Genomic DNA, 23,081 nt, shown 5'->3' with positions numbered 1-23,081 from the left:
TACTGGACCACTGCCAAAGTATGAAAGGATTTCCCAGGTTAATCCCGACTTTGGCCAGGAGAGATGTGGGCGCTTCCTGCCCCAACCCGTCCAACTCAGATTATTTTCAGAACTGTCTTTGTCTAGCCTCCTTAACACAACGTTATTTAGCCCCCCTCCCCCCACACACACACAGAAACCCGACTTTCAACAGTGAACGTTTTAGAAAAAGCTTTCTCTCCTCACGATCGTAATCTTGCCTCTGCTACTCTCGGCATTCCCTTGGGAAGATAGACTTGAGACTGTAGCTTGAAAGTTGATCTTGTCACAGATCACCAACTGAGATGTTACTGCCTGAGAAATTTTGCGTACTATATAAGAAAATGATGATGAATGTAGACTTCTGAATGTATACAGATGACGTTAAACTTGAAATCTCTTACCCTTTACCATAATTTCCGTCCTGTCGTTGAAATTTTTACTTTGGATTGCAGTCTCACTCAGAATCAACACTTTTTTTGGGGGGGGGGCTGGCAAGGATATCCTAATATTTTAGCATTAACATCTGCCTAAATGTGCATGGATAAACAACGACTTCAAATGAAATTTAAGAGAGAAGGAGCTGTCGAGAAAAGAAATTATTAGAGAATACTGTAGGATTATAAAGCGGTATGATGACATGTATGGATGTGAGGGATATCATACACATCGTTCCAATTCACTCTATTCCTTGCACGCCTCTCACCCTCCTGTATGTTCAGGCCCCGGTAGCTTAAAATCTATCCTACTTCATCCTTCCACCTCCAGTTTGGTATCGCGCTTCTTGTTCCCTCCACCTCTTGACACATATATCTTTATCAATCTTTCCACAAGCATTCTCTCCATATGTCCAGACCATTTTAGCACTCCCTTTTCTGCTATCTGAACCAAACTCTTTTTATTTCCACACATCTCTTACCCTTTCTTTACTTACTCGATCAAACCACCTCACACCACATACGGTCCTCAATCATTTCCTAGTGCGCCAGCACGGCACAGTACTTGTTACGATCATTGTCAGACATAGTACCACACTTTTCCTTTTCCATCTCTTAATCGCAGATACTCGTTTTATCAAGATATAAACGTAACCTGACAGTTGAGTGTATATCAAAACATCCTTCAGGTAGAAAGGGAAAAAAAAAAAGATGGCAATAACGTTGTTACCAATTATAGAAAAAGCTCATGCAACAGTTGGATGTTAAACCATGCCTCTTCACACGATTATCTCATGTTAGATCGGTGACGTTTTAATGTATGGCAACCACAGGAGGCAGGGTCTCAGCTTACTTTTGCTTCATTAGTGTAGACAATTGCATGTTGTAATATTTAATGTACCGTTACACGGTAACTTAGGTTCAAGGTCGGTCATTGTGTGGTGTTTAGTAGTACTGCATGGGAACTCATCACGCCAATGGTTTATTGATTATCTTTTGTTTTGATGAGTGTGGCAGCGTGATGTAAATCATGCTCAATGCACGTCTTGCCATCTTTGTTCGACGAGATGTGTTCGTACACATGACGAACAATGACCAGATTTAAAAGGAAGTGAGTCATATTGCCAGATGGCTGATTATAATTGTATGCGTACGATACTCCAGTACCATATCTCGTTCCCATTAAACTGATAACGCTTTGCGATAGCAAATTATTGGGAAATGGTATTATATTTAGCTCTATCTATACATTGTGTGGAAGCTTCTCCCTAGGAAAGTTAGTGTGTGCATTTAATAATTTCAACTTGTATTTATTGATCTGTTGTAAATATAAACCATCATTAAGACGTGGAAATCTATTGTTACTACACACTTTGACATTTTAAAGATAATTTCTAGTCCTTTGTGAACTGTAGAATAAACTACAAGAACAGAATTTGCCTTAGATAGGAAGAATGTTCCTCAAATCACCGGTGATCAAGGCATGATCGCAGAATAGATATTAAACGCGATATCATATCTCACTATCACTTCACTCCTCAAAGTATTGGCTTATTTCTGAAGCACTTTACAGATATCTTTTCTCCACCATCGTCATAAGCTTTCTATTTAGATGTGAAGACATATAAGTCTTTATTCCATCGAATATGGTATAAAACAAGATTTCAATGTTGTTTATGTTTGATAAACCTCAGAGTTTTGACTTCGTTACACTTGTTCTCATGTTCATAGTGATAGATAATATAGTGGATTTTTATCATCTTAAGACAACTACCAATATTTTCCTCGTATTGCACGAAAATGGCAATTTTAGTAAAAATGGTACTCTGAGATACGTGAAATTAATGTATCTAGTTTTTTGCTTATGGTTATTTAGATGTTTTCCCAGGCTTCGTTGTTTCAAAGTCTCAGTGCAGCTAGTGAGGTGGTGGGGTTACAGCAGGGGTGGTGTGTGATGGTACACTGGAAGGGTTGTTGTCACTCCAGAAGGGGCGGGGTATGATGTGGTGGGTTGAGGTTCGCCACCCCATCAGGAGTGGGTTAAGCTGTGGTGGTGCTAGAAGTACGACAGTTTAGCCAAAGGTTTTCCCTCAGCATATTGCAGAGGCAGGACTTCTGGAGGTGTTACATGCTCCACAGAGATAATAGATGGTGGCTATGTTGATGATGAAATGTGAGAATCTAACGTTCGTATTATTGACCATTGTCACGTATTTCATTAAGTGCAGGAATGCGATGCCATGCAAGGAATGTTGATATTGTAAGTGTCAAGGTTTTGGGGGCTCGTGTGGCAGCCAGTCTGTCCTCATCAGCTTTACATTATCGTGTTGACCAGATAACTACCTCCCCAGTGACAGAGCAATGTTGTCCGTGGCAGTGCGTCACTGTTTGTATCACATGACAGGTTCGGTTAACTAAATTCAGTCACAGACACAGGTGGGAGGTAACCGCTGTTAGATAGATCCTTTTTAGTTCATCTTTGGCAGTGACGTTCTCACCACGGACAGAAATTAACTTCCAGCTGAGGAAGATAATAATTTTGTGATCATCGTAAACCTAACACCTTTATGTATTAAGACGGAATAGTGGTTCGTTCAGATTTTATAAGATGTGACTGATTATCTACAGATTTCTTCTTGCACGTGTCAACGCTGAAAACAGTGGAAAATTCGATATACTGAAGTGAAGCGATAACAACTTCAATTGCCTTGACCTGTATAAGAAAATATGAGTATGATCATGGAAAGAAATTGATTCTGTCGTATGAAAGATTATATATATGTGGTCCAGAAACTGGTTATCGTAATTATGGCAAGTTCACTCACTATATAAGTTAATTTCTCAGAAGATGGATATATTGATTACTAGTAACTTTTATCACCGGTAAATGTAGTTGAAGACTAAATTCATTAACATGCTTCAGTTCACATCTGAAGGCCAACTGTGTGCTGAATATCATTATTTTTCTCTGAAAATTCTATCTCATATTTTTGGTCATAACGTTCTTTATCAAGTGTTTAATCACTTTAACCTTCAAAGGTTTCCGTATAAGTTTCTTTCATCAACCGTATCATATCGAGTAAACCGTAATACATTCCATTATTCTTTTACAAGCATATCCACTTTCCCAAGGTTCTGGTTTTGTCATACTTACGCATTAACAAGACAAATGTGTCGAGGTTCTTCAATATCTCACCTCTTTACGACAGTGAAGAGGTGATATTTAACGTTTACATCCTTATCTGATTTGATAAAACTTCCGACTCATTTTGAAGCCAGTTCTGTACCTTCGAATGCATTAGTTATTCTTATTTTGTGGTTTTGGTGCATTGCACATTACAGTTAGGGAATGGATGTGTGGGGAAAACCTTTTCTACGGAAACGTTGACCTATGAGAAATAAGAAATTTTTTGTTTAATTAGGTTCAGCTTCTACTGAAAGTGAAGGAAATTTACGGGAACTTACATTGCAGTTATGACAAAGTAAGCGAGAAAAAAAATGACATAAGTTTTGGACCAAAATTTAAGTTGTGTAATGTAAAAATGTCTTAATTAAGTTGGAAGGTTTCATGACAATTGTTTGCTGAAAGCTTATTAAGTTAAAAATCCTCGCGCACAAGTTTAAGAGACATATTTACAAAAAAAAAGTTTTAAGTTAGTTATTTAGGAAAATATCTTTGTTAAGTACGACAATTAGTACAGTCGTGTATGACGGTGGAGGAGGAGGCCGTCCGCACGTGAACCACAACAAAACAACTGATACAGAGGACGAGATTTGAGTGGTGGAAGGTTGTTTAAATGATTACTCCCGTCAGTTACCAATGATATACGTATAATTTGACCTGCATGAAAGGTGAGTAATAGAAATTTAGATATATAATTTAGATTCTGGTGTTTTGATGACCCGGGTGTACTGCTAGACGGTCAGGCAGTGTAATTTTCAGATGTTATAGGAAAATATCTAGCCCCTTAGAGCGTATTATTCACTGGTTGAAACTGTATTAGCCAAATCGTGTTTGGCGTATGAAAATTAAGCTAGTTAGTTTCGCAACTTCATTCCCACACCAGAAAGGATAAAACCTGTTTGTAAGTTCTTTCACTCAAATATAGTATTTAACTAATACCGTATAGGCATTTTGCTGTGTATCATAGTTAGGTTGAGTTTGATAGTTTTGGCTTTTTATAGCCTTTATTGTAACTACATGAAATGGGTTTGTGTTTAATGGCTAGTTTAACTTTGCTGCATCAATTACCTTTGGATATTTTGTGGGATTTTCATTTCTAGTATAGTGTTTAGAGAATACAGTAATGGTTCTGGAGCATGATTTTGAGAAGTATATTGAATGGTTTGAATAAGATGATAGTAGTGAGGGTTTTGTATATCAGAGAAAATTGAGGTAAGTTAAAGCAGGCAGTACAATTATAAAATATCAAAAATGTTAAAAAAAGAAAAAAAAACATATGGTAACTGAAATGAAAATTTGCCAATATTAAATTTGTCTGAGGCTAGGGGTCACATAACTGCTTGCTGTGTCGTTTGTCAATACTTGCAGTGCCCATTCACAGGAGTGAGTGGTATATCTCAAACAGAATGTTGAACATTAAGGTAAATCTAGTGATAGGCAGGTTAGGTGAGGTTTCATAGCTTTTGTTGATATTTTTATATGTGTATTACCTACCTTCTCTTACTTTGATTAACCCCACGTTTTACCAAGATATTTGTATCACCATATTTGATAATCATTTTGGTATACCACTGAAAATAAACTCCACAGTTGGTGTTGTATTGCCTAAACATTACATGAACATTGCAGAGCAAAAGCACTTCTTACCCATAGCTAATTGGGAATTTTTTTTTTTTTTTTTTATACATATCTGCCATTTCCCGCATTTGCGAGGTAGCATTAAGGACAGAGGATTGAGCCTTAGAGGGAATATCCTCACTTGATCTCCTTCTCTGTTCCTTTTTTGCGAAAGTAAAGAATGGGAGGGGAGGATCTCCAGCCCCACCGCTCCCTCCCCTTTTAGTCACCTTCCACGATGTGCAGGGAATACGTGGGAAGTATTCTTTCTCCCCTATCCCTTGGGATAAGCTAATGGGGATGTGGAGTAAAATTGACAAGTAAACCCCCCCTCCTTCCAGCCATTAAGGTGGCAGCTGTACAGTATACTTCCATATGCCATTTTAAGCATTCTTCCCACACCTAAAAATTACTTATCATTGTTTTCTGAATGCAACTGATACATTTTTCAGTAAAAAAGAAGAAAACAAATAATTCGTATTAAGTTTACATCAAGACACTCCTGCAGAGGATGCCCAGACTGGTGGTGCAGTACTTCCAGCATGAGTGCATTATATCGTACCAATACAAGAGATGTTACACCTCAGTGTTCGTTTGGCAGTTCTGAAAGGTGGCTCATCTTTCCCACTCACCCTTTGTTATACACCATGACAAGGCTGTTAGACTTTCACCGATATTGTTTATCCCTAAACAAAGTACTTTTTATTAGAGAAATTGCTCATTAGTATTTCATATGTCATAGGAATCATGGCACTTGATTTGTGAATTTGAGAGGTTGTAGTTGCAACCATTTCCTTTGTGGAGACAGCACCATAGAGGCTGTTTCACTGCTCTTCACTTGACCCACAGGCTTTTGACTGCAAATACTGGTTTACACAGTAACTGCTTAAAGCCCCCCATAGGTGCCAGCTAAAACAGATAAGCTGCCCAGATGGAAATATTTGTGTCTGGGTGAGATTTTGTCATTTATTTAGGGTACATTAGATGGACTTGATTGCACTTTATATATATATATATATATATATATATATATATATATATATATATATATATATATATATATATATATATATTAGTGAAACCTTAACTTGGGAGAGATAACAATAAAGTTCCAATTTAGGGGTTCCATTGTATTTATGGAATTGGACAAAACTGGTTTAAGTGCATTCTCATCATTTGTTACAGTTATTACACTGAGGAGTATATATTTAGGTTTGGAGCATTACTGGTAGTTTTTATTTTAAAAATCAAACAAGGCATTAGTGGTAAGGGACAAGGAAAATGTCACAATGTGAAATATTTGTAGAAATCAGCAGAACTTGTGAAATATCTTATATAACTTCCCACAGCGGACAAAATTATCTTGATTTTTATCTTGATATTTCAATGTTTTATACAAATATAAAGAATGCAGATTGATTGCAGGTGCTAAATGTTATAATGTAAGCAAAAATTAAACTAAAATATTGTAATGTAAGCAATGTAGATTGAATGCAAATACTATTTTTTTTTTTTTTGAGTACTCTGCCTTAATGTACAATACAGTTGAAACAGTATTATGAAAAGTTCCAATGAAAAGTAATGCTCACCATCATTGTAGCTGTCAAAGGCATGATGGGGAGGGCTTCCCATCCTTAGTACATATTAGCTTCACAGTTATTACAGGAGTAATATTTTGAGCGCTTGCCATAATTACATCCCCATTCTTCAGAATAGTGTATACAGTTGTCATAGGAAGTTTTACAGTTAAAACTATTGTGGCAGTGTTATGGTATTTCTGCTGTGTAAATTTGTAAGTTATTTAGTATATCATTTAAGAAAAGACACTTGTTAAATATTCCTACACATGAAGCAATTTATTTTTATTTTACAGAGCCAAAATGGAAGTTGTCATGGATGAGGAAGAGAGAAGAATCCTCATTCGCAACAGGGAATATATAGCTAGAGAGTTGGTAGCCTCAGGGAGAACAGATGTTATCTATGAACTAAAAGAGTGTGGTGTACTGAGTGAAGATAGGGCCTTTGCTATCATGGTTAGTATGCAGTAAAATTTATGCTCACGTGAAAACATAAAGATGATTAGTTATAGAATTATGAACATATTGGCTGTTCTGTGAACTGTTTTGTGTATCACGATTTGTTATTGGATGTATGTAGGACAAGCCAGCTTTGACAAGGCTGTTACACTGGGGGTACTATCTTGTCTAGAAACTTGTCACTCCAAAGTAGCCTACTTATCCCTGCTACTGGAAGTAGCACAGCTTTGGAATGCAAGAACCTTTAGAAAGGTCCTTGAAAACACGAAAACTCTTTCATAGAAATTGATCCTGAGGAGAGCAGAAATTGATAAGTTTGAAGGAATAGTTCCAACAATGTTATACAGTTGCAAGGCATGGGCAATAGATAGAGTTGTACAGAGGAGGGTGGATATGTTAGAAACGAATGTTTGAGGACAATATGTAGTTTGAGGTGGTTTGATCAAGTAAGTAATGAAATAGTAAGAGAGATGAGTGGTAATAAAAAGAGTGTGGTTGAGAGAGCAGAAGAGGGTGTATTGAAATGGTTTGGTCACATGGAGAGAATGAATGAGGAAAGATTGACAAAAAGGATATATGTGTCAGAGGTGGAGGGAATGAGAAGTGGGAGACCATATTGGAGGTGGAAGGATAGAGTGAAAAAGATTTTGAGCAACCGGGGCCTGAACATACAGGAGAATGAAAGGCATGCAAGGAATAGAGTGAATTGGAACTATGTGGTATACCTGGGTCGATGTGCTGTTAATGGATTGAACCAGGGCATGTGAAGCATCTGGGGTAAACCATGGAAAGTTTTGTGGGGCCTGGATGTGGGAAAGAAGAGAGAGAGAGAAGTTTGAATATGATTGTGGCAGCCAGTGCACAGTCCACCCAACTGTTCTCCCTCCCCTATGGGCTGGTCAGTGAAATGGGGACCCAGCTTAGGCTGGGATATGTGCATGAGTGTGTTTACATACATAAGAGTAAAACATAGTACATATATAAAGGGTTTAGAGATGGGGCAACATGAGTGGAAAACTTTCACCCAGTAATGCGCAAATAGCAATCACACACAGTCTCCTTGCTTAGACCATTCCACTTATTCATTCACCTCACACTTAACTAGAATTTCTTTACATCCTTCTTAACCATCCTCTTTCTCAGCTTCTGAGTATGGCCTCTAGTTTCTCAGGTACTGTACTTGAAGAACTGTTTACTGTGCTGTACGGGGAGGCAGATTTACACTCATGGGGTCCCATCTCTTGAACATTCCCTGATATTGTACAACTTCTAGTATTTATGTATGTTGTCTTATGTGTGCATATGTGTGTGATAGCTATGACTGTTATTCAGTTGCCTGTGCTGTTTCACGTACCTTAAAAAAGATATGTATGTCAGGGTGAAATGGAATTGTGACTGCTGACATTTTTTGAGATTATATAATGACTGTTGTCTGATAACTATGGATTTCAGCTAAAGATCATATGAGAGAATATTTCCATTAGCCCTTCAGGATGTTTCATTACAATTTGATATAATTTGCAGTCATGGAACTGTGGGAATTTTCTTGCTTAAGCATTATTTTGTATGTGTAATATAGTGTTGTGATTTTAGAAAATGTCATTGGTTTATTTTAGTAGGTTGGTTTAGATTTTTTTTTTCTTTCATGCACTTTTATTCAGCTTTTTAGATTTAAGACTGTTCTTTCTTTTCCATTTCTTTTACTCCCTTTTTTTTATTAAAGGCCTGAACTCTGTAAGGATTTATTTGTCTTTGACTATAACCTTATGCACACACTTATACAAACATGGGAGAGCTTACTGGTTGTGAATATTGGATAGTGCATGTATTGAAGAGGATGCTTTTAATGTATTTTAATGTGAACTTTTCACAATTCTGATTTGCAGAAACATGAAACCACCATAACCAACCAAATGAGAATCCTGCTGACGCATCTAGAAGGCTGTAGGGCAGGAACATTTCAAAAGTTTATGGAAGTACTGATGCGGTTGGGCCTTGGTCATGTGGTCAAATATCTTGATAGGAGATCATATGAGCAGCATAGAGGTAGCCTCAGGTAAGTTCAACCTTGAAATTTCAATCATTTGTGTTTATTTCTGTTATCATTTGGTTTGACATAGAAAATGCTATATCCTCAGGAACTTGATTATGCTTTCTTTACTACAGTGGGGAGAGTGATGAACTGGATGACCTACAACGCACACCATTCATCCAGAATATAGATCAAGATCAACCTAACATTGACCCCCTTCCCTCACTTCCCCGCCCTCCCTTGACATATTCAAGCACTGAACCAAAAGTCCCGAGGAATGACAATCTTGAGACGAATTACCTAGATGAACCATTAGAAATAAAAGTAATACCGTACATGGAGGTTGGTGGTTGCTCTCGCCCACCTGCAGAAGTGAGTATACTGGCTAGATTCTTCCAAATTTGAAATTTTTGAGTATAGATATGTGTTCATTCATGGATTTTTTCCTTTTGCTTATGACTAATGTCATCAGTCCCTACTCTCTTTTTGTGCTAACTCCAAAAGTACATACCTTTTATAAACAGTCTGAGATATGTTTTCCTTTTTTTAAAAACTGTATTATCAGAAAATACATATATTTGGAGACCAGGGGTGGCAGGTATCTTTTGGTGTATAAGTGCTGTTCTCTTACTATTCCATGATATGTTGAATATTTCTGATAAGTCACCTATTTGCTTGAGATGCAGTTCTCATGAACATACATTCTTAAAGTTTAACTAGGCAAAAAGGTTTGTTTATTGTTGAATCATGTGTTTTAGTGGAGTTTGGTTCCAAGCATAATGACTTTGCTTTAAAAGTCCCAGTTATATGTATATCAGAATTCAAAGAAGTAAACCAGTAGGTCTTGGATGATAGCATGTGTTCAGGCTGAATTTGACTGGGTTGAATAAAAAATCCACTTGAATACTACCATGAAGTGTAATGGATGTTTAGAGATACGTCATTAACACAAGTATATGGCATGCTAAGAGAATGTTAGTATGAGTTTGTGTGCAGATTTCCACGAAAGTCCTGTGCATATTTCGTTGACCTTATTAGTCATGAATTTGAGGGCTTACCTTTGAGACATTATCAGTTAAGTTGTTGCTGTTTTTATTTCACATGCATGATGTCTTTACTAAGTGCTTAGGCCTGCCTACCTTGTGGTTAGTAATTTAAGTAACTTTTCTGTTTAGAAGCAATTGTGGAGATTCAGAGATACTAACTCATAGCTATGATTTTCTTTTTTATACATGTTCACCATTTCTTACTTTTGTGAGATAGCACTAGGAACATACAAAAAGTGTTTTCATTTGCTCACATTTCCTTTATAGCTGACGTATAAATTCCCTGAAACTGGATGCTCTTATCCACAGCTAATCCCCGAAGACCATTCTCTAGTTTCCCCTGACCATTCCGTATACCCTGGTTTTGCCAATTGGCATCATATCTCCTCTTTATACCACACAACTCCAAGTCTCTCCATCCCATGCATGCATGAATGTTAGGCCTTGTTTACTTAAAGTCTCATTCGCTCCATCTTTTTCTCAGACAAAGAAACATCTTAGATGTGCTCTCAGATGTAGTGCAAAGAACAGCACTTGCTTTAATACTTTTTGTAATCTTTATATGAGACATAGATAAGGATGTAAGAGAGAGTGTAATCATATGGTTTGTAGTTAACACAAGTAAGTAAAGCATTGGAAAATGAAGACCAAGGAAAACTACATAGAGATTTGGATATTGCTTACGTATGGGCAAGAGGGAAGTAAGTGGAATTTAATGAATAGAAATTTGAACAAATAAGTCATAGGGTAAGTTGCATTATTTTGGTACCATCATCTAGAGGTGCCCTACAGGAAAAACAGAAATAGAGGGAAACATTTAGGATTTGTGAATTATTATTAATGAAAAACTAGAATTAAAAGAACACTAATAAGGTAGTACTTTCAAACCAGATAATGAATAGAATGGTATTGAGAACATTTGCAACAATAGACTGAAAATGATCAAGATGTTTTAATGTACATATAAGTAGTAAAACTGATAGAAGTAAACTGTATGGAGATGATAGAGGAACAGTTTGCAAGTAAAGTCAGCAATCTAGACCAAATGAATTACCATGGAAGATTAAAAGAACTGAAAGTCCACAGTTTAGAATGGTGCATGGCAACAAATAGAAGGTGTAAAAAAACAATGCCTTAAACCTTAAAGTAAATCAGCAAGGAAAAATGCCAAAAACACATCAGTTAAGGGTGCAGGATTGCCCAGCGAGGAAGCTGTAATGATTATTTGATGCAGTACATAGAGATATAGAAGCTAACAGAAGACTAGACTGATGGTTTAAGACAGTAACAGATGAACCTGGCAATGACAATTATGTGAAAGGACCTGCTGAGAAATGTAGCATAATATAACAACCAAAACTAGCAATTAGAAGAGAAGCAGTCATAAGAAACAGCAACTCTACACATAAGGAAAGTGGGTAACGCATTGCACTAGCCCTGCAACCATGGCAAAATCTTGTCATAGTTAATCCTCCTAGTCTCATCAATGTATTTCATATTTGATGACTGTCCATTTTTGTTATTGTCAGATTAGCTAAAGCACAAGTCCCCACTTGTTTTCTTGAAACACAAAAGTATCAAAAATTCATACACTATTTGGCCACAATAGATTAGATGGTTTCAAAAGTGGTAGAGGATGTGTGGATCAGGTGTTTGCTTTGAAGAATGTATGTGAGAAATACTTAGAAAAGCAAATGGATTTGTATGTAACATTTATGGATCTGGAGAAGGCATATGATAAGAGTTGATAGAGATGCTCTGTGGATGGTATTAAGAATATATGGTGTGGGAGGCAAGTTGTTAGAAGCAGTGGAAAGTTTTTATCGAGGATGTAAGGCATGTGTGTGTGTAGGAAGAGAGAAAAGTGATTGGTTCTCAGTGAATGTTGGTTTGTGGCAGGGGTGTGTGATGTCTCCATGGTTGTTTAGTTTGTTTATGGATGGGGTTGTTAGGGAGGTGAATGCAAGAGTTTTGGAGAGAGGGGTAAGTATGCAGTCTGTTGTGGATGAGAGAGCTTGGGAAATGAGTCAGTTGTTGTTCGCTGATGATACAGCGCTGGTGGCTGATTTGGGTGAGAAACTGCAGAAGCTGGTGACAGAGTTTGTGAATTCAATCATAAGATCATTAATTTGATATGGTTAACATACTGACTTAGCTATGACTCTAAGACTTTCTCCCATTTATAACTTTAACAAGGTCTTTATGATAATCCACACAAAAGAAGACATCTTAATGTTGTTAGTTTTTCTGCAGGTATACAAGAATAACACCATGCCTCGAGGGTTAGTCTTCATGGCTAATTATAAAGACTTCGTTAACAATGAGCATACCAGTCGTGAGGGCTCGGAAATTGATGTGAAGAACCTTACAGTTTTATTATCACAAATGGGTTACATGATACCCAAACAACATATCAACTTGAACAAATATGTAAGTATGTACAGATAGCTAATTTTCAGTATTTTCTAGATATGTGTGTCAGTTCTTGGTGCTTCCTCACTAATGCAGGAAACAGTAAACAAGAATGAAAAGGTAACCTGGGGATGGGAGAAAGAATACTTCCCATGTATTTCCTGAGTGTTGTAAAAGGCGACTAAAGGGGGTAAGAGTGTGGGCTGGAAACTCTCCCCTTCTTGTATTTCAATTATTGAAAGAGGAAACAAAAGGGGTCAAGCAGGGAATGCTCATCCTCCTCGAAGGCTCAGATTGGCATGTCTGAATGTTTGTGGATGTAACCAAGATGAACCTGTGTCAAAATAGTGTCAGTGGACTGAACCAGGACACATGAAACGTCTGGGGTAAACCATGGAAGGTCTGTGGGGCCTGGATGTGGAATGGGAGCTGTGGTTTTGATGCATTACACATTGCAGCTAGAGAATGAATGGGAACGAATGTGTCCTTTTTGTCTGTTTTCCTGGAGCTACCTCACTGAAGCAGGGGGTAGCGATGGTGTTTCCTGTTGGGCGGGGTAGTGACAGGAATGGACGAAGGCAAGCAAGTGTGAATGTGTACATATGCATATATGTATATGTCTGTGTATTTTTTTTTTTTTTCTTTTCTTCTCTCGCTGTCTCCCGCGTTTGCGAGGTAGCGCAAGGAAACAGACGAAAGAAATGGCCCAACCCACCCCCATACACATGTATATACATACGTCCACACACGCAAATATACATACCTACACAGCTTTCCATGGTTTACCCCAGACGCTTCACATGCCCTGATTCAATCCACTGACAGCACGTCAACCCCGGTATACCACATCGATCCAATTCACTCTATTCCTTGCCCTCCTTTCACCCTCCTGCATGTTCAGGCCCCGATCACACAAAATCTTTTTCACTCCATCTTTCCACCTCCAATTTGGTCTCCCACTTCTCGTTCCCTCCACCTCCGACACATATATCCTCTTGGTCAATCTTTCCTCACTCATTCTCTCCATGTGCCCAAACCATTTCAAAACACCCTCTTCTGCTCTCTCAACCACGCTCTTTTTATTTCCACACATCTCTCTTACCCTTACGTTACTTACTCGATCAAACCACCTCACACCACACATTGTCCTCAAACATCTCATTTCCAGCACATCATCCTCCTGTGCACAACTCTATCCATAGCCCACGTCTGTGTATGTATATGTATGTATATGTGCACATATGGGCGTTTATGTGTATATGAGTGGGTGGGTCATTCTTCATCTGTTTCTTGGCGATACCTCACTGATGTGGGAAACAGCAGTTACATGTAATGATAAAAAGATGATGTGTATTATATTTTTTTTCTTCTTTCTTACATGCTCGCTATTTCCCTGTGAGCAAAGTAGTGTCAAGAACAGATGACTGAGCCTTAGAGGGAAAATTCCTCAGTTGGCTCCTTGCTCTGTTCCTTGTTTTGGAAAGTAATACATATGGATAGGATGAGTGAGATGAGAATGGGTTAGAGCAAATTGGAGCAATATGGCATACATAAGAAAGGAGACTGTAAAGAGACACCAGAAAGTTTGGATGCTGCTAGCTTGAATAAGCTCAGCAGATTTTTTTAAACAAGCATGTGTCACAGTCAGCAATTGCTGTGGTCAGCCCTTGAGGGAGTTCCAGGTGTGAGCAGGCATTGGAGATGTAAATAGATAAGATAGATGGCAGCTATGTGCTCTCAGGTTCCAGGTGACAATAGTTGTTATGAAAAACTTACATGGTAGGCTACCAGGTTTCCTACCGGCATGTTGGGAGACAAAAAGACAGTTGTAGTTCATAGTGCAAATGCAAGCTTTTTCATGTTCTTTTTTTTTTTTTTTTTTTTTTTTTTATACCTCGTCGCTGTCTCCCGCGTTTGCGAGGTAGCGCAAGGAAACAGACGAAAGAAATGGCCCAACCCCCTCCATACACATGTACATACATACGTCCACACACGCAAATATACATACCTACACAGCTTTCCATGGTTTACCCCGGACGCTTCACATGCCTTGATTCAATCCACTGACAGCACGTCAACCCCTGTATACCACATCGCTCCAATTCACTCTATTCCTTGCCCTCCTTTCACCCTCCTGCATGTTCAGGCCCCGATCACACAAAATCCTTTTCACTCCATCTTTCCACCTCCAATTTGGTCTCCCTCTTCTCCTTGTTCCCTCCACCTCCGACACATATATCCTCTTGGTCAATCTTTCCTCACTCATTCTCTCCATGTGCCCAAACCACTTCAAAACACCCTCTTCTGCTCTCTCAACCACGCTCTTTTTATTTCCACACATCTCTCTTACCCTTACGTTACTTACTCGATCAAACCACCTCACACCACACATTGTCCTCAAACATCTCATTTCCAGCACATCCATCCTCCTGCGCACAACTCTATCCATAGCCCACGCCTCGCAACCATACAACATTGTTGGAACCACTATTCCTTCAAACATACCCATTTTTGCTTTCCGGGATAATGTTCTCGACTTCCACACATTTTTCAAGGCTCCCAAAATTTTTGCCCCCTCCCCCACCCTATGATCCACTTCCGCTTCCATGGTTCCATCCGCTGACAGATCCACTCCCAGATATCTAAAACACTTCACTTCCTCCAGTTTTTCTCCATTCAAACTCACCTCCCAATTGACTTGACCCTCAACCCTACTGTACCTAATAACCTTGCTCTTATTCACATTTACTCTTAACTTTCTTCTTCCACACACTTTACCAAACTCCGTCACCAGCTTCTGCAGTTTCTCACATGAATCCGCCACCAGCGCTGTATCATCAGCGAACAACAACTGACTCACTTCCCAAGCTCTCTCATCCCCAACAGACTTCATACTTGCCCCTCTTTCCAAGACTCTTGCATTTACCTTCATGTTCTATGACAGCTTTTTTTTTTTTTTTTCAGGAGACAATAAAAGCACTTCGAGAATTCCTGTCACATGAGGAATTGAAATGCGTGGACTCTTGTATTGTGATTATTATGAGTCATGGTCGTGATGAAAAGTCTTTTTACACTTCTGACAATCTCTACATTACTGTAAATGATGTTGTAGAGAGATTTAGTAATAAAGAGTGCCCAGCCTTAAAAGGAAAACCCAAGATCTTCATCTTCCAGTATTGCAGGTTTGTTTTAGTGTTGATAGATTCGTTAAATGTTGAATAGGTCTTCGTAGCTTTTGAATGTGCTTTAAGAAACCATGTTTTTTATAAGTACATTCTAAGAAATAATTATGTATTCTCTCTTGATATGCTTTAATAGATTCACATGTAATGTTCTTCAGATCTTGTAGTTTTCTTCTGCCATCACGTAGCTCACTTCACTTGTTATCATTAACATGACTACAAATTATTTATCCTGTTCTTCTCTATTGATAGAGATGATCCTTTTGAGAGTACATCATCTGTAGGATCAACCTTTGTGAATTTTAAAAAGTGCTTCAGTCCTTTATTGCCCGACTTACCTTGTGAAGATGTGCAGTAGAAACTCCTACTTTCTCTAGGTCCACCATGAGACATAAAAAAAAGCAGTGTGAATGATCATTGTAGTATAGTCCAAAGAAGATTGCATTTCCTGCAAAATATTCAATAAAATTCAGGGTACCCACCAGTTTGGTAGCCCCTCTGTGGTGTGAGGGATTCATTAGTTACCATTGCTTATGATGTGTTGTTTTGAAGTGGCATATTAAACTGGGCCTTCACCTAAACCAGGATCATTCCATCTCTTCAAGCTATACTTTCTAACAAGGATCCTGACCAAATGTCAGGTGATTCTTAAACTCATAATGATGATTTGCAATATATTTTGGTTAGAAGTTGGAAGTAATTGAACTGTTCAAGAGGTATTCAGTGATCCAGGGTGAGTACATTACCAATGCTTCTCTAGATAAAGTTAGCTGTACAAAAGGTGTTAAATGTATGGCAGGTTATAGCAGTGTAACTAATAATATCACATCAGCTGAGGTTTGCACACAAAATAGAATAGTTAAAAGATAAGATGTTACCACCTCTTAATCATGAAGATTTTTGTATGATGAAGGAAAAAGGTCACTGCTTAGGCAAAAGCCAAGCAGGAAAAGAAGGACTGGTACAGTTTTTGAAGCATGTTCCTACTACATGAGGAGAGATACAATTTGAAGGCCATTCTTTGATTGTGTCCAAAGAAAAACTGTGTGGAAAAATGTAGGAATGAGCTTAGGCTTAGGAAGAGGTGCATCAAGGGGTGAGGAAAAGTTGGAGCCATTCAAGGTGGACTTAAATGTGGAAGGATAACCAGGAGTGGCTCTTTCTGTTGGAGAAACACCTAGTATCTTAAGCGGGAAAGTGAGAGAGAGATATTGACACTTAGATTTATCAATAGAAGAGAAGAAAAGTCTTCACACTTTGAAGAAAGGAGAACATTGCCTTATAAATAGCTTATGAAATTATTTCCGGCACAGATGAAAGCTAAATGACAGTTGAAAGGATTTTCCAAATTTGTTATACTAGGTCTCATCCTTGAATGACTTCAGAATGATTAGCCCTTGGATTAGAAGAGAGATGCAGATATATACTTTAATTCCAAGAAGATTATGCTCAGAAGAAAGAATCATTGCTAGGAGATGGAGGTTGGGTTATTAGTATGGGATTTACTCTTAATGGCAGCAGTAGACAGAAGTCATAGGTAGGAACATTAGGCAGGAGCATTAGGTAAAAGTAGTAAGTTGGATCATTCGTTAGAAGTAAGGAGCATTATGTAAAAGTGGTAAGTTGGAACATTACTTAGAAGCAGTTGTAGGAGCATTAGGTAGGAGCCTCTGGAAACACTAGAGTTGCCATCTGCCACTGACCTTTTAAGAGTGAGGCACTAAAGGCTAAAAGTGACACTGGAGTTCATCATTTATGGAGACTTTTGCTGTGGCCACCTCCTTCAGGGAGTTCCTGAAGGGAACAGGCATCATAAATACAGATAGGGATAGGGGAGAAAGAATACTTCCCACGTGTTTCCTGCGTGTCGTAGAAGGCAACTAAAAGGGGAGGGAGCGGAGGGCTGGAAATCCTCCCCTCTCATCATTTTTTTTTTTAATTTTCCAAAAGAAGGAACAGAGAAGGGGGCCAGGTGAGGATTTCCCTCAAAGGCCCAGTCCTCTGTTCTTAACGCTACCTCGCTAACGCGGGAAATGGCAAATAGTTTGAAAGAAAGAAAGATAGAGATTTAATAATGACAAGGGCTGCTGAATTATGACATCCATGTGTGTGATTGAAATGTGTTATTATACTATTCCATCATATTAGGAGACATCTGAAAAGATGTTGCTCAGAAAATGATAACCATATAAGAGTAAGGTGAATATAAAAGGACTTTTTTTCCTAGGAGTAAAGCTACATGTTGATAAGTTGTATGGGTCTGGTTGTTTAAGCCTAATTTTGGCCTTTTAAGTATTTGGTTCATCTCTTTTAAGTTGACCCATATTATTTTTACTTTATTTCTATTCTTGTTTGTACTGGCATTTGGGAGACATTGTAATGCTTCACTGATTTTACTAGTCTTATTACAATACAGATATCATCAGTAGTTATTTTGTGTATTAAATCATAGGCATCTAAGTATGTGGACATGCATGATGTCTTGAGTTTTTATAGATGTTGATGCATTTGTAGAATGAATTATTCAGGGGAGATTTCATATTTGTCACCCTGTTTTAGATTCAAAACAAAGTATGTATGGCACAGAGTTAGGCTCATTGATAAAGTGTCAAAGATGTTAAGATTTTCAGTATTGTGTAGACATTTTGTATAGTTTTTTTGTGAAGTCTTAATTGTCTTTTGATATATTGCTGCCTCCTACCTTTTATGATTTTTTTTAGTTAATCATAAAAGTATAAAAGGAAAATGAATTAACAGGGGTTCAGGACCCGATGTTGGAGTAGAAGCAACACCTCAAAGAGTGGTGTACTCTCGTGGTCTTAATGTCCAGACAGATTCAGCTCATTTTGGTGAAGCAGTTGTGCATAGGGATCCAACCTTCACTGACATGTACATCGTTTACTCTACAGTTGAAGGTAAGAGGAAAACTTCCAAAAATAGTTTTCCAGTTATATATTTCCTAATAAGTATTATTATTGTTTCATTTTTTCATATTTTTTTTTTAAGTACACCCTGGCATTTAATTGGAACAGCAGCACCAGTCAAGAACTGAATGGTTAGTAGGGCACCCTTGACTGCCATCAAGTGACTGGGACCTGCGTAACTTCAAACAACACTGCTTCTAGACTTGCAACTTTCTCTACATTTCTGCAACATTTGCTGCCCAGATCCAAACACCAGATGCATAAATGCCACTTACAGATCTGTTTCTTTCTCCAGGTATTTCTTGCACAAATACTTTAAAGCAAACACGTAGTCCACACGTTCTCTACCTCTCCTAAAGCCACATTGTTCCTCCCCAGTCAGATGTTTGTATACTCACATTCTCTACCTCTCCTAAAGCCACACTGTTCCTCCCCAGTCAGATGTTTGTTTACTCCTCCACTCCCTTAATCACCACTCCTGTACACCTAATGATTATACTCAGTAGACTTATGCCTCTATTTCAAGCATTCACTTTTGTACCCTCAATCAGATAAGGACCAGATACCTCTCTTTTCTCTTGCACTGGCAATTTAACCACCTCATATTACCACTCACTGCACTTTCTAATATGCCAACTTTCCAAAAATACCTGACTCTGCACCCACATATGTAAGCTCTGTTTTCCTGAATTTCTCTTAATCCTCTCTATGTCATTTCATTTACTCTCTGTGACAATCAGTTTGTGTTGGTGTTTATGTACAAGCTCACTCACTTTCACCCCTCTTTTTCTCACATTATTTCCCCTTTTCCTTAGATATTACAAACTTTCACCACCCCAACAACATCACATCCAAGAAGTGATCAGAATAATCCCACCTGTTGCCTCTCTCAGCTCTTTCCTAAAGCAACCTCTCCTTTGCTTGCTTGTCAGTTAGCACATACGCTTGATCCCCAACCTCGATCACCCACATACACTAACATGCACCCTACCCTTTCTGTATTTTGGACATCGGTATACTGTTACTTACCAGGGTGCTATCATGGTCATTCAATGAATAAGGCACCCCAAGCAAAAGATGAGCCACTGGTGTTGCCTGGAGGTCTCAGTGACCCACTAGTGACCTTGGTGTTTGGTTGTAAGCCTTTTCTAGGGACTTCTTAGGTCTAGGGCTTCCACCCCCATTCATAGTGTCTGCTGCCACACCCTCATTTCAATCTTACTTAGGATTCGCTTCTCTAGTAGCTACAGTGATTTTGCTAAACTGTAAATGATTGAATCCTTATTCACAAGAAAAGGATAATGATTTTGATAGTTTTTGGTGCATATAGTTTTGCAAATGAAAATGTGTATTTTTCCATAAACATAGTAAATTTCATTTTAATGTAGGGAAGGTGCCACTTGCATTTCGAGAGGGTTAAACTGTAACAGGTATTTCTGATTACCAATTCTTTGTCAGCTCTCTGCAAGTTGTTCCCCATTTTCATTTATATCAGGTATCCCATGCCCCCCAATTATTCTCTTGATTGCCACATCACCCACTCTTGCATTCCAATCTCGTATATGTATTTTTATAGGAATAAGACATGCTTAATGCAGACAGGATACATAGATATAAAAAGTTGTATGATAATAGAGAATATTCAAGAAATGGGGTTCCTTGAGTGTAAAAGTCCCTCGCCATTCTATTCAAATAGGTAATTACAAATTGGTAGGTACACACACATTTTGTTAGACTTTTCACAGTATAAGAGCTAAGAAGAATTATATTTAGCATGTAGCTAATTTCTTTTATTTTTACCTATTGCAGGTTTTGTATCATTTCGTCACCCTAACAGAGGATCATGGTTGATGGAAGCTATCTGCCATGTTTTTATGAACAATGCTCATAATTCAGAACTAGAGTCTCTGATGAAAATGGTAAGTTGTAACAAAGGAACTAAAATGTTTCAGTGTTAGAAGTACTTTGCTCAAATATTGAAAAACTAAGAAACAAATTATTTAGAAATCATAGGATTTTTATGTCAGTGTTAATGTTAACACTAAGTCAATAAAGCAAAAGAATAATGACTAGTATCAAGGCAAAGATGCTTTGCAACAAGAAGGTGTATGCTGTGGTCATCTAGATTGTCACTTTTAGCATTGCCAGAAAACATGCAGAGAGGGCTTCTGGATCCATATTCTTAGTTGAGGAGAGAGATTGAGCTCTATGAAGGATTGCTAAGTGTGGCTGATGGTAGGGTGGCAGATGTAGGATGCTTGGGGTGAGGAAAGAAGTGAAATCAGAGTCATCGTAAGAGGTTGGGTGAAAAGAGAACAGTTGGTGAAATCCTTGTGGAACATGAAATGCAGCAAAGTGGCTGGAGTGGATTGGATTGCAGTTGAATTTCATCAGATGGGGTGTTTGTGTTATGGTTTGTTAGTTTGGATTTTCAGTTTATGTGTGGCTCATGTTGAAGTACCTGAGAATTGGTGGAATTCCTGTATGTAGTGAAGGGGTACAAAAGTGAATGTTCAAATTACAGTTTAGATGTACCTAATAAGTTGTATGGAAGAGTATTGATTTAGAGGGTGGTGGCTTGCACAGATTGGGAAGGAACAGTGTGACTTCAGGAGTGGTGGAGAATGTGTAGACCAGATGTTTGTCTTGAAAAGTGTGTGCGAAACATACTTAGAGAAACAGGAGGGCTTGTATGTGGCATTTATGAATACTTAGAGAAACAGGAGGGCTTGTATGTGGCATTTATGAATCTAGAGACAGAGGGGGTTGATAGAGATGCTAAATGGAAGGTGTGGGAGGAAAGCTGTTAGAAGCAGTTAAGGGTTTTTATTTATTTGATTGGCATTGTGTTTGTCAGGGTTTGGCAGATCTGTGAGTATTGATTGTTCAGAGTTGTGAGGCAGGGATGAGCTTTTTATTTGTCCTCTGTCCTTGGTACTTGTAAGTTTTCTGAGGGCATTTTGCTTTTTTATTAACTTTTGTGTTCATGTTACATTTCCACGTTTGTATCCTGGATCCCAACCACCTTTCAGACGGTACAAATATTAGTCCATCTCATTACAAGACCCTTATGCCTAAGATTCAACTTCCACACTGAAGACACAGAACCCATGCTCCTTCCTTATCCTGCACTAACATCACAAAGATGGATACAGTATCACTTCACCTGACAGCTCCTTAGAAAGGGATCTTGGGAAGGATGGTAGAGCATCAGTCAGTTGACCAGATAGTTCTCCTAGTTCACTTTTTTATTGATTTAAAGAACGTATATGTCCAAGAGGATATATATCTTGATGTTGATGGAGAAAGTTTTGCCTTTTACTAAATGTCTTAAGGAAGGTATATGTTTTGTTGTCTTCCTTTAATGATTTACTTAATCTTTTTCTTTTCAGGTTTCTCGACGGGTGCGTGAAAATTATACGGATGATGGTAGTAAGCAGGTGTGCGAGTTTGTTCAGAGAGCCTTTGATCGACATTTCTACTTCAACCCTGAGCCATTAAGTTACACGTAGGATTTCACCATTCTGTATCAGAACGTTCTTCTTTATGGACTTGTTACAACAGTATATATTAAATTTAATATATATATATATATATATATATATATATATATATATATATATATATATATATATATATATACACACATATATATATTTTTTTTTTATACTATTCGCCATTTCCCGCGTTTTCGAGGTAGCGTTAAGAACAGAGGACTGGGCCTCAGAGGGAAAATCCCCACCTGGCTCCCCTCTCCGTTCCTTCCTTTGGAAAATTAAAAAGAAACGAGAGGGGAGGATTTCCAGCCACCTGCTCCCTCCCCTTTTAGTCGCCTTCTACGACACGCAGGGAATACGTGGGAAGTATTCTTTCTCCCCTATCCCCAGGGATAATATATATATATATATTAAATGAATATTTTTTTATTATGATTATTATGCTTAATCGCTGTTTCCCGCTTCAGCGAGGTAATGCCAGGAAACAGACGAAGAATGGCTAATCCACACATATACACATATATATATATATATATATATATATATATATATATATATATATATAGATTTTTCCTGTTCATACTTTTACACATACCAGTATCATTTGTGTGTATATTTCTATAAATGAATAATAATTATCAGTTTTGATAAGCATTCTGTTTTAGTCTATGTAATAACGTTCTGAAAATAGTGTTA

General features: G+C 38.0%; 1 protein-coding gene across 4 annotated transcripts in view; it reads left to right on the top strand.

Annotated features, from left to right (window-relative positions):
* Window positions 1-2,920: 2,920 nt before the first annotated feature.
* The window catches only part of LOC139748316 (uncharacterized), a 45,964-nt gene continuing 25,803 nt past the window's right edge, over window positions 2,921-23,081 (top strand). Inside the window, exons 1-10 of one of the 4 annotated variants that reach the window (XM_071661340.1) lie at window positions 2,921-3,005; window positions 4,140-4,307; window positions 7,130-7,289; window positions 9,179-9,348; window positions 9,459-9,696; window positions 12,624-12,800; window positions 15,747-15,964; window positions 18,722-18,879; window positions 20,698-20,807; window positions 22,281-22,396. In XM_071661340.1, coding sequence (XP_071517441.1) covers window positions 7,137-7,289; window positions 9,179-9,348; window positions 9,459-9,696; window positions 12,624-12,800; window positions 15,747-15,964; window positions 18,722-18,879; window positions 20,698-20,807; window positions 22,281-22,396 — 1,340 coding nt within the window. In that variant the 5' untranslated portion in view covers window positions 2,921-3,005; window positions 4,140-4,307; window positions 7,130-7,136. Of the gene's footprint in view, window positions 4,308-7,129; window positions 7,290-9,178; window positions 9,349-9,458; window positions 9,697-12,623; window positions 12,801-15,746; window positions 15,965-18,721; window positions 18,880-20,697; window positions 20,808-22,280; window positions 22,397-23,081 lie in introns of all 4 variants that reach the window. The other 3 variants (XM_071661339.1, XM_071661338.1, XM_071661341.1) reach the window with 3 other exon arrangements.

Source organism: Panulirus ornatus, chromosome 73 (genome assembly GCF_036320965.1).
Source record: "Panulirus ornatus isolate Po-2019 chromosome 73, ASM3632096v1, whole genome shotgun sequence".
NCBI classification, from domain to species: domain Eukaryota; kingdom Metazoa; phylum Arthropoda; class Malacostraca; order Decapoda; family Palinuridae; genus Panulirus; species Panulirus ornatus.
The sequence above is the reverse complement of the archived record's forward strand: the minus strand, read 5'-3'. Positions and strand labels throughout refer to the sequence as shown.